Source organism: Pollicipes pollicipes, unplaced genomic scaffold, assembly GCF_011947565.3.
Source record: "Pollicipes pollicipes isolate AB1234 unplaced genomic scaffold, Ppol_2.1 Scaffold_4002;HRSCAF=4701_pilon_pilon_pilon, whole genome shotgun sequence".
In the NCBI taxonomy this organism is placed as follows: Eukaryota; Metazoa; Arthropoda; class Thecostraca; order Pollicipedomorpha; family Pollicipedidae; genus Pollicipes; species Pollicipes pollicipes.
This window is the reverse complement of record NW_023596420.1, coordinates 2,260,294-2,276,017: the sequence shown is the minus strand read 5'-3', so window position 1 is coordinate 2,276,017 and position 15,724 is coordinate 2,260,294. Positions and strand designations below refer to the sequence as shown.

At 49.1% G+C, this 15,724-nt stretch overlaps 1 protein-coding gene across 1 annotated transcript in view; it reads left to right on the top strand.

Moving 5' to 3' along the window:
- Positions 1-698: 698 nt before the first annotated feature.
- The window catches only part of mei-P26 (E3 ubiquitin-protein ligase meiotic P26), a 30,405-nt gene continuing 15,379 nt past the window's right edge, over positions 699-15,724 (top strand). The window contains exons 1-8 of the mRNA XM_037217709.1: positions 699-949; positions 7,064-7,246; positions 7,505-7,817; positions 9,721-9,867; positions 11,319-11,453; positions 11,981-12,222; positions 13,304-13,466; positions 13,832-14,040. Of these exons, the coding sequence (XP_037073604.1) occupies positions 7,137-7,246; positions 7,505-7,817; positions 9,721-9,867; positions 11,319-11,453; positions 11,981-12,222; positions 13,304-13,466; positions 13,832-14,040 (1,319 nt within the window). The 5' untranslated portion in view covers positions 699-949; positions 7,064-7,136. The remainder of the gene's footprint in view (positions 950-7,063; positions 7,247-7,504; positions 7,818-9,720; positions 9,868-11,318; positions 11,454-11,980; positions 12,223-13,303; positions 13,467-13,831; positions 14,041-15,724) is intronic.

The following is a 15,724-nucleotide window of genomic DNA, read 5'->3' as shown; positions in this document are numbered from 1 at the left end:
TGTCGGTTTAGGAAAAGTTCAAGGTACCATCGTAAAACGAAGAGCGCCGGTGATTTGTTCCATGTAGCCGTTTAAGGCACAACTTCTTCAGTTCATTGATTATAGAATTCAGGCAGAATTAATCTCGCTGGGTAACTTCTCGTGTCTATTCCAGTAAAAAAGATAAAAACAAAAGACATCAAAAACACATATTTCCCAGACGTGGGTCATATTCGATGATTTATCGGTTGGGAGGCGGAGGACTTTTACTATCTGGAGGCCTTTTGTCAACCATGTGTCTCTCCCTTGCCAAGGCTTTAGCTACTCGCCTGTGCTGAAATATAGGGGCCCATTGGTTTGCGGGCCCCTTCAGAAAGTCTGCCCCATCTTAAATTTGGATACGACTTCCCTGGTCTCACTGGCTCAGCAACAAACATGGAGCTCCCGGTGCATGCAGCCTCCCACATTGATCTAAATTCTGGTATGTTATTGATGAATGTCCACATGCATATCTCAGCAAACTGCATAAAATTTATGGTTTTATTGGATGTCTGATTTTGCGCTCTATGCAACAGTTATCCCTTTTCTCTGCTCTGATCCTTGAGTTCAACAGCAATAAAAATCAACGAGCTGTGAACGAGCAAGTCAATGATTTTACACTGACTGGTATTGCTGGTATATGAAAATACTGGATGCCAGGTTCACCCCACTTCCGGATACATATGACGCGCAGGTGCAGTGGGATGTGGGGGCGTGAGGTCTTATCCGAGTTCTCCGCGGTGTTGTCATCATAAGTGGCGTGGAATACGGGTAATTTGCGCCAACCAAGGACGCAGTAAACCTTGTAGATACGGTTGAACAGGGCCGTGAAGGGCAAATAAATTGGTGCTGTGAATTGCGCCACTGTAGCTAGCTTGCTTCCATCTGCCTGGGGGAAATTTCCAGCCCATTGAAATAAAGCAGCCTGCAGGTAAGCGCATACTCTGGTTATTAATGAATTTATGTTAACATGCTGTTAGGTATGTAGTCCTTGCCATGTATTGTCATTGCGAATTGTGGTTGACTTGGCAGGTTTTTTAAGTTGAGCATTCATCCTAAACTTGAGATGACCTTTAAGTGCACAGTGTTGATAAATATTCATAAATAATTGTGTATAATGCGGAGATTTGACTGAGGTTACATGTCTCTACCACTGTAATCTACTTATATGAAACTGAGGCTGTACAAATACATGATTTTCTGGACATGTCCACAATAACAGCAATGTCAAGGTGTCAATTTCAGATCATGTTTACATTATATCTGAGTGCTCATAGTTTGGTGCACTGTCATGGCAATTTTAGCACATCCTGAGGTAGTGGATGAGGGAACTTAGATGTTTGAAAGGGAAGCTCAGGCAAGCATGCTCACAAACAGGTTTTTGTGTGAAAATAATCTGAAAATTAATAGGATTTTGGCCTGGATTAAGCTTATCACACAGATGCACAAGGTTAAGTGTTCTGGTGTGTGCAAAGTGCCCAACATAGTGGATGGATTTGTTGCACACTTGCAAAACAATGTTGACACATCAAGGGTGGTTACTTGAGTATTGCTGGTGTATTGGTATTGGGTATTACCTTACCCTTCCTATGATAGTATTTATTAACTGTGTCTAGATAAAACCCATAGGATTTTAGTACCAGCAGATGCACAATTTATTTTTCAATACTTCAAGCTATTTCATCTAAAATGATTTGGTGCCCTTTGATTGCAATAAATAGAGACTGGCCCACAATTGTCACCCACCTAGTTTACATCAAGTAACATGTCTGTTGTGTTTGATTATGCAAGGATGAATGTCATGAATACTTTCAGGCAGTTGTGTGACAGTGTTACAAGCCCAAAACTGCCAATGTGAGACCAATATGATAATTGAGAGCACATGCAGATGACTTGGTTGGGTTCTGCATAGTTGCACAAAATCTTTCACAAGTTTATGAGCTAGTAGGGTCATATCAGATTTGTAAGACATGCTATGTTGAAATCTTTTCCCCTTATCTCTTCCACATATTGTATTAATGTTCTCTGAAAGCATGTGTAAATGTGACACTTCTGGGCCTGCATTTGTTATGAACCTCTGGCCTTAAATGCTTAATATTGATGTGGGCTGGAGAGAGGAGGCTACAAAAGTGTACATTGTGCTCAAGGTGCCAGACTCAGCACAATATAGTGATGGTGATGAGAATGGGGATCTTTGCACCAGCTTTGTCTCATGGAGGCAAGGATGTGAAGGGGGGGGGGGGCATGAGTACTGGATGTGTTCTGCCCATGGAGAACACAGTTCTGTTTAGTTTTCTCTCTATGGAATTATTTCCAATGAAATGTGGAGTATCAGGAAACAAACTGTAAAGAACACCAGCATTATGTATGCTCTGGCAGCATATCACTGCTCTCCACTTGCAAATCCATGTCTGCATACCCTGAATGCTATACATGATAGGCTATTTATTTTATTAATATTATTTATATTATATTATCAAACCAAAAATGCAAATGCTAATGAATGTAGGGTGATTGCATGCAATCAAACCAGTACATTTCATTACCTTAACAGTTCCATTTAGGCAGTGGGGACAAAAGGCTACCCTGGGTTATCAGGGTTATAAACTGGATAAAGTATCTTTATGTGGCTTTACAAAGTAGGATATGTTTATGAAATTGTACAGACCTGGTGTTATGTTTTATTATGAATGCATGTATTACTGTCTTAACCAATTTGTGAGAAGTGCAGGGAAATATGGCTTGTCAGTCATCATTGTTACGCAGTCAGAGGACAGGCTCTGAGGGATTAACAACTAACTTTGACTCTATGCATCCTTGGAAATTTGGATATAGCTCTCTGACCATTCTTTTGATCAGTTTTTAAGGCATCTGCTCATTTTGCTCTGAGCTTGGTCATTTCTGGGTTGCTAGAAATTTCACAGAAAGCTGATAAGAGTGCAGAAGGATCGGTTAGGGATTCTGGGGCAGCATTTCAGAATAATTTGTATTGCTAAGCAACAGGTTCGCTGGCAGTTATCACTTACTCACCCGTCACCCACCCGACTATGCCCACTTGCAGTTGTGTCTTACCTGTGTGGCCTTGTGCCATGTGAGTGAGTCCTCTACTTTTTTGGTCATAAACAAGATGCTCTTGTCTTATTACACTAAGAACCAGCCATCTGACTGCTAAAAACTTATGCTGCACTTTGCATGACTGAAAGCATTGCATCCATTAAGCATTGCATTCAAAGCATTGCATCATTGCATCTATTAACATGGCACTTTCATCAGTTAGTTGTTAATTTTCCTTTCCATTCAAATAATTGTTATTGCACTGGCAGTATGTAACCATCATCCCAGAAATTGGTAATTGTAATGGAAAATTTTGGCTGCATGTCACATGTTGCAAAACTAGGTGGGCATTGAGCTCCTATCTCCTGGTGGTTGTGGCCACAAGTGAGAGTCACTGTCCCTATCTGTAGCCAGATGCTAAATATGTTCCATGGTAACATATGTTTATTATCAATGTCCTTCCCACATCCAAACATGGGAATCATATGAGATGCAAGACTGTCCATCAAGAAAATGTTGTGGCTGGTTGGATCATTCAAAAAAAATTTGCTTAACTCAGATCTCTGAAATCTCAACTGGAATGCACAAGTGTGATGTAGCTGTAAAACACGATGGGGGTGGGTAGAGTTTTAAAGGAAGCGTGCCACTTTTCATCCTGCTCAATTATCGTTAGATCATACAGGTCCAATTTGATCAGTGATTCAAGTTTCTCGAAGTCCTTGTTAACAACTAAAAATCTCTATTTGTATTGTATGCTCTTCAGGGAGAGATCTCATTTGACTCCGTGATCACCAATAAAAAAGGAATACTTTGATTTGTTTCACCTTTCCCAACATGTGTACTCTGTGATCTCTTCAACACACATGTGTGATAAGGCTTGTGTAATAATACTACACAAGCTTGAAACACTTTCTAGGGAAAAAAGATGTCCAAACGTTATGCTATTGTCCGGCGAATTCAACGAAACATGCATTGTCTGTAATTTCACCCCTATGGTGTTGTATGGTGGCTCTTTTCGAAGCTCACTTGGGTTTTCAGGCAGAGTGTCATATGGCCTATACTGACACACTGGCAGTATGTTTATGCTGGCACTGGCAGTAGGTTTTTTTTTTGGCAATGTTCAACATTTAGTCAGAATCGATAAGTGATGCAATTGTACAACGTAGTTTGGGCATGCGCGCTCACAAATCTTAGCAACAAAACCCCCTTCGCAAGGCGTTGCAGTCTGCATAGGTCTCACAACGTCGACCCCGCGGCTGAAAGTAAGCCGTAGCCAACGGGTGCACGAAAATGGTGAGGCATCAGCAAAACTAGCTGGATGTCGTAGGCGATGAAACCGTGCGTTTAGAATGTAATCCGGGCGTACATTTTGCTTATGCGATTTTTGGATTGAGACCATCGGATAGGCCCTTACAGTACCGCGAAGGTGTGCGGGAATCGGGTGGTAGAACCGGAAGAGGGAAGGTAGAATCTCTATTTTGGTATTGATGTAGCTGTTCACCTGTCCAGAGGACTACTCAAAGTTGTGAAGATGATGTGCCCGTCTTATCTTGAAACGGTGCGAATTTAGTTTGGAAGACATTCGGAACGACCATTTGACGACGGTCGATTTCGCGCGCACCGCGCCCGCCGTCTGGTGTTGTTTGCAGCGGCCAGCACCGTCTCGTTTTATGGAGACTGATACCCGGGGCATCCATGTCTCTGCTCGCTAGATTGCGGGCGCACAGGCTCAAACCTTTTTAAGTGATTCGTTTCATCAGTCGATTTTGCGATGGAATGAACGTTCTCAGGCAAACATGGAATGGCCTTCTGCGTTTTTGAACTACTTTCGACCCACTCTCTTAATCACTAATGGGATACCTTATTTCTGTCCGAGCAAAGTTCCCCCTTCAGAAGAACACTAGGGGCGCATTATTGTTCCCGGTCAAGGGCTGAAGAGTCATTCCGTTCCACCGAGGGGTGTATTCCAACTGCCATTCTGGCGAAACGAGGCGGGATTCCCTGCGGATCCATTGTGAGGCCAGTGATGGTGCTGCCACTGCAGCGCCATCAAGATATGATAAGGAAATAAATTTGGCTCATTTTCGAGTTCAAATTACGCTGTCAACGCTCTGTAACAGCAACATGCTTCTTCCACTCTAGACAGCCTCAGAGTGTATCCCGAGTCCACGACAACTGGAGTTGCCGCAACCGCCGTCGCCATAACGACGGTACAATTTGCTAAGGGTCGTTGTCAGGTGCTACGGGTTAGGAACCTCTTTAAGTTATTTTATCGCGCACATTGCGGGCCTGCGCAGTAGCGCAGCCAGGGTGGACACAGGGGACACTTCCCTCTCCCTTAGGTTCCACGGTCCCTTCAGACCCCCGAGACCTACGATTAAGAGCCCGATTTGGTTGAGGGCTGAAAGGGCCTGAAAGGCCGGTCGGAGGTCGGAGGACGGGCACTCTAATGCTAGTCACAGGGTCCTCCGCATTGATCAGGGGCCCCTTGCATCGATAAGAGCCTATATGTCGGTCAGACGCCACCAGTAACGCACAGTTGGCTCCGTGGCTGCCTAGGCCTGAGGGCCCATTTCCCCAGCAAAGGCAAAACCGAAGCCAGCGACTTACATTGGTCGGGGCCCCAGCGTCCATCAGGGCACTGGGGCCCCAGCTAATGTAAAGCGCCTAAGGGGACCCTGTGTTGGCGAGGGCCCCAGAGTCGGCCAGAGACAGTGCTCGAGGAGGCCCGAAGAGCCTGGGCAGCCCACCGTGCCCGACGATCGAGGCCACGATTGGAAGGTGTAAGGGCTCGAAGGGTTGGCAGGGCCTTGATTAGGGGCCCCGGCCTACGGGGACGTGGCCCTCAAATGCCAGTCAGAGGGCCCTTTACGCTGATCGGGGACCCCCTGAGTCGATATGGGTCTATATGTCGGTCAGGCACCACTAGTACCGCACAGTGAGCTCCATGTCGGTGTGGACATGAGAGCCCACTCGCCATCAGCTACAAAGCCGGAGCCGGTGATTTACACTGGGCCTTTGAATCTGTCAGCTGTCCACAGCATCTAACAGAGGGTCATGTGCTCGCAATGGCCCCAAGCCGACCAAAGGAAGCGTTTGATGAGGCCCGAAGACCCGGGCGGCCGACCGGAACCGACGGTCAAAGACCCAGTTAGAGGGCATAAGGGACCGAAGGTTTGGTTGTAGGTCACATGAAGGATCGCGACCCTTAGGGCCATGACCTGAAATATCGGTCAGAGGTCCCCTTGCGCCGTTTGATGAACCCTTGATGAACAGTTGGCTATCTGCCAATTTGGACCGGGGGGGGGGGGGGGGGGGGGCATTTTCCGAACAGGAGCAAGACTGGGGACGTGCCGGAATTAACGATAACAGGTGTTAACTTTCCATGTGATTAAGGGCGTGCCAAATGGGCACCGGAGGGCCATTTGCAGTCGACGTTCCCTAAACTCACAATCACCAGGCCATGCGAATGCAAAGAGATCCTGCGTCTAGTTTTCTGTGATCATTGTTTTCGTCTCCCTCTGAACTGACAACATCGCTGATCAAATGACTTGTCTTCAGAATGAGTTACGCTGAGAGCACGTTATGCCCCGATGTGCCTCGATTACACGCAACCGTGAATTCAGAGGGACTGTTGTCATTGTTTTAAATCGGGAACGAGTTTGTGTCAAGTGTTTTTTTGTGACGAGAACAACAAAAATTATTCATTCCAGACACTTAAAATACCATAGGCACATGGAAATGAGGTCATGGAACTGAAAGTCATATGTTCAGTTTTGCGATCGCTCAGGTCCGGGATGGTGACATACAAAATTGCCTGACAATTTTGTTTTGTGTGTGATCAGCGCCTGTTTTATATGACAGTCAAATGTTTGTTTTTCAACCATCGTTGTGTGCAGTGGCTCAGATCATTGTTTTGTGCAGTGGCGCACAGCGAGGGGTATGTGGCCGCTCTCTGATTGATGCGCTTGTCGTGTGTGAATGTTGTCAGACGACGCCCGGACGGCCAGCTGGTGTGATGTGAGCCGCGCCCCGGCCCACTGGCGAGGCCCGCACCGACAGCTATGGCGGCGCTTGACTCCTTCCTCGATCTGGACGCCACGCTGGTGGGCGACGATCAACGGCTGGAGCCGCTGGAGGACGAGGCAGCCGAGCTCGTGTGCTCCATCTGCCGGTCAGCAAGCGCCGTGGAAGGGGGGAAACTGGGCCGGGCTCATCTGGATCAAGTGGCTGCATGTGGCGCGCCAGCTCACATTTGTTGACGAAACGTAGGATGATGGCGTCCCACTAGTGGATCTTGCTGTGCGCGGTCGTTGATAGAAGCGATTTGTTCCGCGCGTTGAGGCTGCGCGGTCTGCCTGTTGATTTATACGGTATGACCGCTGAGCGGTCCCGACCGCCGCCGTAACGGCCGCGTCACGCTGTCCGGCAGTGAGGGCTTCACCAGCCCACGCCTGCTGCGCTGCCTGCATGCCTTCTGCGAGGCGTGCCTGCAGCGACAGCACGAGGAGGACGAGGACGAGAGCGGCACGGTCTCGTGCCGTCGCTGCCAGGAGAGCACGCGACTGGGCGAACGGGGCGCCGCCGCCCTGCCGTTGGACCACGTGACACAGAACCTGCGCGACATGCAGCTGATCCGCGAGGACTCGGCGCTGTGCTCCAGCTGCCGCACGGGCCAGCGGGCCGAGGCACGCTGCGCGGACTGCGCCCACTTCCTGTGCGCCCAGTGCCACCTGGCACATCAGGTGAGCCGTCTCTTCAGAGCAACGCACGGCTACGTCGTGCTAGTAACAATGCAAACATACCGGACTAGTAACATGTTAACTGGATTTGTAAAAATGTAAAGCTTTCAGCCTTTAAAGGTATGTGGTATTAACACATGAACGATAGATATGTTTCAAAATATAATATATACATACACATATATGGACACACATATATATATATATATATATATATATATATATATATATATATATATTTATGTATATGTATATATATCCAGTTAAATAGGTTAGATATATCCGGTTAAAATGTTACCGGACTAGTAACATTTTAACTCGATTGGTAAAAATGTAAAGCTTTCAGCCATGAAAGTGTTTGGTATTAAAGCATGCACCATAGAATTATATATATATATATATATATATATATATATATATATATATATATATATAATGTCCATTATGTTTTTTGGAAAACCCTGTGGTCTTTTATTATGCGCAATATTACTTCTAGTGCAAATAAATAGCCCTGACACTCGGTCTATACCTTGCGGGCCATGCGTAACAAATTATACCCGTCAGGTTGTTCTAGGGCCTTGCCCGTAGGTCTACTCATAGGTTAAAACGCACACAAAAACGGAGGTGGCAAACACATGGGAGCACTTGGCCGGGCGAAATGAGACTAGTGGTTGGGTTTGGTTCATGGTTTCGATATCATGGTCATCGTCCATCATCGTCGATATCATGGTGATCGGATTTTCATGGTCATCAGCCCTTGGTTTCGACAGATCAGTGTTACCGCAAAGTTGTGATCGACGGATCCACGGCGGCGATAGTTTCCGACATTTCTTTTGCTGAAAACAAACAAATAGTACACGGTCGGGATGTTGTGAAACACGTTCGTGGACCAAGCAGGGGAAAACGGCCAAACCTGCTTCAAAGTATATGAAACGCATGTTTTGCCCGATTGTGACGTCTTACCTTCGCAGATAAGCAGTGGATAGGGTCTCCGCCTGAATGTTCAACCTCACCCCGGCTCTGGTGTTTTATAAAACATCATGCCTTACCGCTCTGCGCCCTTCATTAAGGCCCCGCAGCCTAAACTGCAACCATCGGCTCCTGCGCCGTTGCGCGATAAATCAACTAAATAGCTGAACATGATGAATAAATAATTTTCGAATTAGCACCACGACTTTTTAAGTGCGGTATGGCCCGGTTTGGGTTCCCTGAAATTGCAAATTGTTACCACGTACGCGTTAGATCTTCATGTTTGCACATTATGAATAAAAGCTGTAGCTTGAGTTGTTGATATAATACTTGGGTATTACATGCTTCCACTAGACATGTACCACAATTGTTACAAAAATTGTTTTATCAATTATATCTTGCTGTTGTGTTAAAGGTATGAAGGTAAGGATATCGGTTACAGCAGATCATTCGTATTTAGGATATTGCAATTTTTTGTCCTAACTTCAACCTCTACAAATTTTGTAAAGCCAACATATTCACTTGGAAAGGCGGCCATTCTGCACTGCCATAATGACATTATTAACCATGTTTCCTAAATGGTATAATTGTGTGAGCGTGCGATATAGTATACAGCACAAAGGAGCTTTGTCTTGCTGTCCATAAACAAATCTCGGATACAATACAAACCATTGCACCCAATGACTACAGCATTTGCTGCTTGCACCAGGCGTGGTTACTGAGAAGGCATTTGGATTGCAGGCAAGTGCATGGGGCGGTTGCAGCTTTGGAACAGGCATGGTCATTTGCGCCATATTGTTAGGGGATCATGCTGACTCGGTGCGTATTTGGCTGCTTGTTCGGTGCGTATCCGCGTGTGATCTATCTACCCTACGTTCAGGGAGAGAAGATTGCTGGGAACTGCGACACTTGATCGGCAATGTTTCATGTCCGGCAGAAAATGAACTGCTTCCAGAAGCATCAAGTGATGACGCTGAGTGAGCTGGACGATGCGGCTCTGAAGAACCCGATTCCAATTCACCGTCCGGTGGCCTGCGTGCACCACTGCGACACACAGGTTTCCCTGGCCTGCATCACCTGCAAGGTAAGCCTATGTGGGCGCGTCCTTGACAGGGGTGTTTCGTAGCGTGTCACATTGTGCCGTACGATAGAGGAAGATGGGGGGCATTGTCGCTGTTTTCTGGCTTGGGTGATGGAAGACGATGTGTGCACTGATCTGAGCGCTCCAAGTGCCCCAAGCTCTGCCTGGTCACGGCGCTCGTGATTAAAGCTCCCACGAGCGCTCCAAGTGCCCCAAGCTCTGCCTGGTCATGGCGCTCCTGATTAAAGCTCCCACGAGCGCTCCAAGTGCCCCAAGCTCTGCCTGGTCACGGCGCTCCTGATTAAAGCTCCCGCTTTTGAAGCCGGACACTGGTGAATCCCCGGATGAGGCAACCCTCAGGGCTTTTGGCAGCTAATGCTATCAGAGTCACCATTTCTGGCTGTCTTCTGATACGCACGGTTCTGATCTTTTTTTTTAGGTTCCAAAGGGTCCTTCAAAACTAGCGGCACACCGAAGATCAGTTTTGCCAACCGCGAATTAGATAATCAACGTAATTGTTTTACCGTGAAAACTTTTTTGCGGTTAGGTTTGAATTCATCAGCGGAAGGCTCATACCTGAGGTGATTTCTCCCCATGCTTCCGTCATAACACTCATCTCCATGCTCATACTCACTTCATCCCCATAATGGCACACGAGCAGTGCCATCTTTCTGCAAAGCGACGGCGCAATGCGGTCCTTAACAACCAGAGCAGAGTGAAAACAGCACATTTTTTCTGTTATAATAGTCTTGATACGAAAAAGCAGCTATGCCGTGTGCACACCCGAGGCCATATATGAGAAGTTAAGCCAGCACGTGCCTGGTTTACGTCTGATGAAACCGGAAATGACGTCATTGGCCGAGTCCGCTTGGATTGGTCCGATCGGACTCTGTATTTCGGAAATTCTGAAAGCGGCGATAGATCTGATGGACTAGAAGTTTGTGGGTACTTACGTGACACGGAAACAATGATTTAACGATTGAAAAGTACTGGTTGCTGATGGCATGAGGAAGATGACTGCATTCAATGTTGCCTTTTGGACTGATGTTGATTAAAGGTTGAACTGGAAAGTTTCGACAATTTAAGCACAACCGGTCTTGCCACGGCCGGTGGTTGATGCTGTCCGCTGTGTCGGCGCGCCCACAACACGCTGTCAGTGCGCACGAGTGCAGCAGCGGTGGCCACCGCTCCCCACGTGCCCATGTTTTTACGAGGCGGCCCGGTGCCCCTCGCGACAGCCGGAGGTCAGTTGTCACGGCGGCAGCCACTTGGTCAGACGCTTCTCGTGTATAAGATTGAGACAATGGCAAACATGGCTTAAAGCTGAAATGATAGCTTGATCCAATTTTCGCGCTTCACTTGTTTGAGCCTGATAAGTTCACTTCCCTGCGATAGCACGACCGAACTCTGCAACAGCGCCTTTGTAACGCTAACGATGTCTCCGACCTGTGCAGATGCCCGCCTGCGAGCAGTGCCAGCTGGCTGGCGGTGCCCATACGCCACCAGAGCATGTGCTAAAGCGCATTTGTGACGTGGAGCGCGTGGAGTGGGGTGAATTCCTCAACACCATCGATGAAGCGAAGACGAAGGTATGCATTTTTCGAACAGCGGGCGTTGGTCTAGCATGTCAATTGTGGGGAAATGCTCCCGCACTCTGTCAAATTTCGCCCCCCGCCCCTTCCCCCCCCCCGCCCCTCCCCCCCCCACACTCGACAGGGATCCCTTCATTCGTAACCTTTCTATCCCCGTTTTGCCCCCCCCCCCCCGCCCTCCCTCCCCCGTTCGTACCCCATCATGTATGGTCAATAAGCTAGATCTTTCTTTACGTTTGTCATCTAAAGACAAGAATAAAGTGGCCTTAATCCGGGGTGAAGTCAGATTTTGTGGTTGGTTAGATGAATCCACGTTTGGGAACAGCCATGTTGGGGCGTTCTCTACTCACAAATCCTTAAAAAGACCCTAGCCTCGTATAACGGCCTTCATTTAGTGCCTAGATAGACAAAATATAAACGCTGACCGCACATTGGATGTGTTAAACTTGTTCCACTGACGCGTAACCGCGTGCCTACCCCACTAGTGAGACGTCGCTGGTTGTAGCAGCATTCCGCTTTTACAGAAGAAGCAGATGGACAGCACCGGCAACGATGTGCAGATGGCGCTGGAATCGCTGAAGGCGGCGCACGAGCGCTGTTGCCTCCAGATCGAGGAACAGCTGGCGGCGGGACAGCGTGCGCTCACGCACTACCACCTGCTTCTGCGCCAGCGCTGTGACCAGCTGCACCGGCAGAAGCGGGACCTGGTGTGGGACGTGGGCGAGCGCTGTGACAGGGACAAGGCCCATCTGGAGCAGGCACTTAGGTGGGAAGGCAGCTACTCCAGCGATAACGCCCAGCGGGAGCGGGAGCGCTCGTCGGTGGCTGGCATCTAGTGCTCTGGCCGAGACCTGGAATGTTTCCAGTGAATGTTTTTTGGCAGTCCAGAATAATAGGAGCGTCCTTGCGAACAACGGGGCTTATCGCAGCGGTGTGGTGTGACGTGTTATATTGGAAAAAGACGCCAGCCGCAAACGGCGCTTTTGCTTGCCTGCTAGGTGAGCGCGCTTTGTTCCATGGTGGCGCTATCCATGTAGCGCCAAACACTTGCTCTCCGATGAAAACGATTGCCTTTGATGGGCATTCTGGCATGGTGCCTTCCCAATATCCGCCAATGTAGCGCGGTGATTTTAGAATGGCTTTGAGAGCAGGGCTTGAGTTTCCTGCCCGCGTTGTCTGCGCCCACACATGGAACCTCTGCGCTGCCAGTTCGCGAGCAACGCGAGTACGGAACAGCTGCCGAGCTCCACCGGGCAGATAGAGGTCGTCTGAAAGGTGGCTAGTCGAAGCCATAGAACAGAGACCAAAATTCACAGCGCATTGATGATGGCTAAAACACGCTCATTTTGCCTCTTGGAAACAGATTCGGCCCTGAAAGTATATATATATATATATATATATATATATATATATATATATATATATATATATATAATGCCTTGATGTACTCGTAGTTTGATATGCATTTATGCTGTTCACGTTTACATGGCTTCCCATAGTGTACGTAGCGTGCCATTGAATAATATTGTAAAATGAGTCGGCCACATTTTTGGGTAACGATAGTTTCTAGGAAAGATGTGTCTGTGGGTAATGGAAGCATTTGCCATCGTTGTTGGGTTCCATAACGCCTTAGCTGTAAACGTTATGCCATATACATGCCTGGGCGTGTCTGTATAATCCGTTCATGGGGCGTTTGTCTTATGAAAGGACCAGGGACTTATCCGGGGAAGTGTTTACTTCGCCTTTGCCTGAGCCAGAGGAAGAGGACACGCGTGCGGGCAGATGGACGGTGGGTGACCGTGTGCGCATGCGTCTGTGTGTCGTTAGCTTCGTTACACGCATTGCAGGCTGGCGGACCGGCTGATGGAGTTCGGGGATAGCGCCGAGCTGCTGTCGCTGAAGCCAGCCGTGCTGGAGCGGGTGCACCAGTCCGCTCAGATGACGCAGCTGCCTGCTAGCCTGGACATGACATTTGTCTGCGACCCAAGCAAGGTGGACGCCACCATCAAGGTCAGTCCATCTGGGCGATGGCGCGGGACGGGCGGCACAAAACGGCTCGGCCAGGCGGCGGTTGCCGCCGTCACACCTGACGCCATTTGCAGTGGCAGCGTTGTGCATATGATGTGCGTGTGTTTTGCGCGTATAGCGCTGTTTTAAGGGAGCCCCATTGTTTTTCTTGGAATAGTATTCCCTTCATATCATGCTGATGCGCCTTTCCAGACAGCGAGCGGGCTAGATTGAAAATTGGCTGCTTGACAATGCAAGCCTGTTCAAAAGTGGGTATTCAGCACGCTGTGTGCCTTTGTATCACGGTTATCCTTTCCGATCGTGGGCGTATGATCGGGCAGCTGATCGCCGCGCTGCTTTGCCGGCAGGCGATGCTCGGCCACTTCCTGGAGGACGAGCCGCCAGCGGCGCCGCAGCCGTCGCTCACGCGCTCACCTCCGGCGGCGGACGGCCGAGATCTGGCGGTGGTGGGCGCGCCGTCCGCACCGCCCGGTCCTGTGTCGGTCTCGCGGCCGTTCTCGCGCCAGACGACCACCATCTCGCCGGTGGAGGCGGACATGCCACCCTTCAGCGTTGGGTCAGTTGCTGGCGCTGCTGGAGTACGTCTGGACCGTGGTCTCCCGCGACGTCCGGGAGTAAATTGACTCCTCAGAGGCTCACTTACTATTCTTGGGGTGCACGTGGAACCACGTGGCTGCTTTGAACCTCACTGTAAATGGGTATCCCAAAGTGACGGCTCCGGGTAGATAAAAGTATAATATAAATACAACAATTGTGAAGATGTTGCGTCGTTCCCTGCTCCACGTTCTTTCCGTCACAATTGTTCTTCTCAGTCACACGCGTTCACCAGCTCGCACGCAAAGTGGCGATTGCCGCAAACCATCGAATCGGCAAAATGGAACTCCAAACATTCTTGAAAGCTCTCGGGATCATTAGAGGCTCAATCCATCCACTAGAAGAACAGATTCACGGCGCGACTGTGGCGCATGGAAAGCTTTCTAAGCGGTCGTCTAGCGCTGAACCTTAGAGCGAACGTTTGTCTATCTATCCATCTAGGTGTGCAAATACATTTTTAGCTACGCGCGCATTTCTGTGGCTATCTTGTTCCTTTTTAGTCACTTCCCTTACCGTCCGATCCCGTCCCGTCGGGCCTGGTCGGCCTCCATCCGGTCCCACCCGGTCCGAGGTCCCGTCCGGCTCCATCTGATCGCATCAGCCCCGTCCAGTTCCATCCGGTACCGTGTGGTTCCGTCCAGCCCGTGTAGTCCGTCTGGTCCGTCTAGTCCCATCTGGTCCCATCCTGTCCTATTCGATCTCGTCTAGCCTCATCACGTTTCATCGTGTCATGCCTGGTCCCGTCCTGTATCGCCCGGCTCCATTCGATGTAATCCGGTGCTGTCTCCATTCCGTGTCACCCGGTGCAGTCCCCATTCGGTATTATCCGGTGCTGTCTCCATTCGGTGTTATCCGGTGCTCTCTCCATTCGGTGTTATCCGTTGTTGTCTCCATTCGGTGTTATCCGGTGCTGTCTCCATTCGGTGTTATCCGGTGCTGTCTCCATTCGGTGTTATCCGGTGCTGTCCGACGCCATCCAATACCGTCCGGTCCCGCGCGGTCTAGTTCTGTATGCGTGCTTTTCTTGGTATATATGTATTCTGCATGCATTGTCTGTTACGTATTGGTGTGCTTTTTAGTGCAAGAGGAACGAAATCGCACTTGTCCTCATTACGTCACCGTCTGATTGCGTCATAGAGCGTTTTTATGACGTCAGAGTCGCTGCCAGGGTTACCGCTTCAGAGTTGCCGCTGTAGGGCGGCACTACCTACTTATAACGCGGCCCGATATAGGCGCGAGACGGCGCTGACTTACGCGTGTAAATTCTGTGTAGGAGCGTTGCGTGCGTGTGCTTTGGCCTTTTCTCGTGGTGTTCTTGTATATTTTTTACGTGGTGACATCTTCATTGCATTTGCACGTGCGGTGACGGCGCTATTTTAAAGTTATTTTGTTTTCAACCTTATGTCCGTCATATATAGAGGTTGGACAATGCCTGCTATCCTATATCCTGGCAACACCCCGTTTATCTGGTGAAAGCGACACTCAACAGCCCTGGCTGGGCTTCAGTGGCCCCTGGTGGTGGTGGGGGAGACACCGGCATGGCCGCCCCGGGCGCCGCCGGGAGAGGGGGGGGGGGGGGCGTTCCGGGGGAACACATACCCAGCCACATCTGGGCGTTCCGGGGGAACACATACCCACATCCTTGT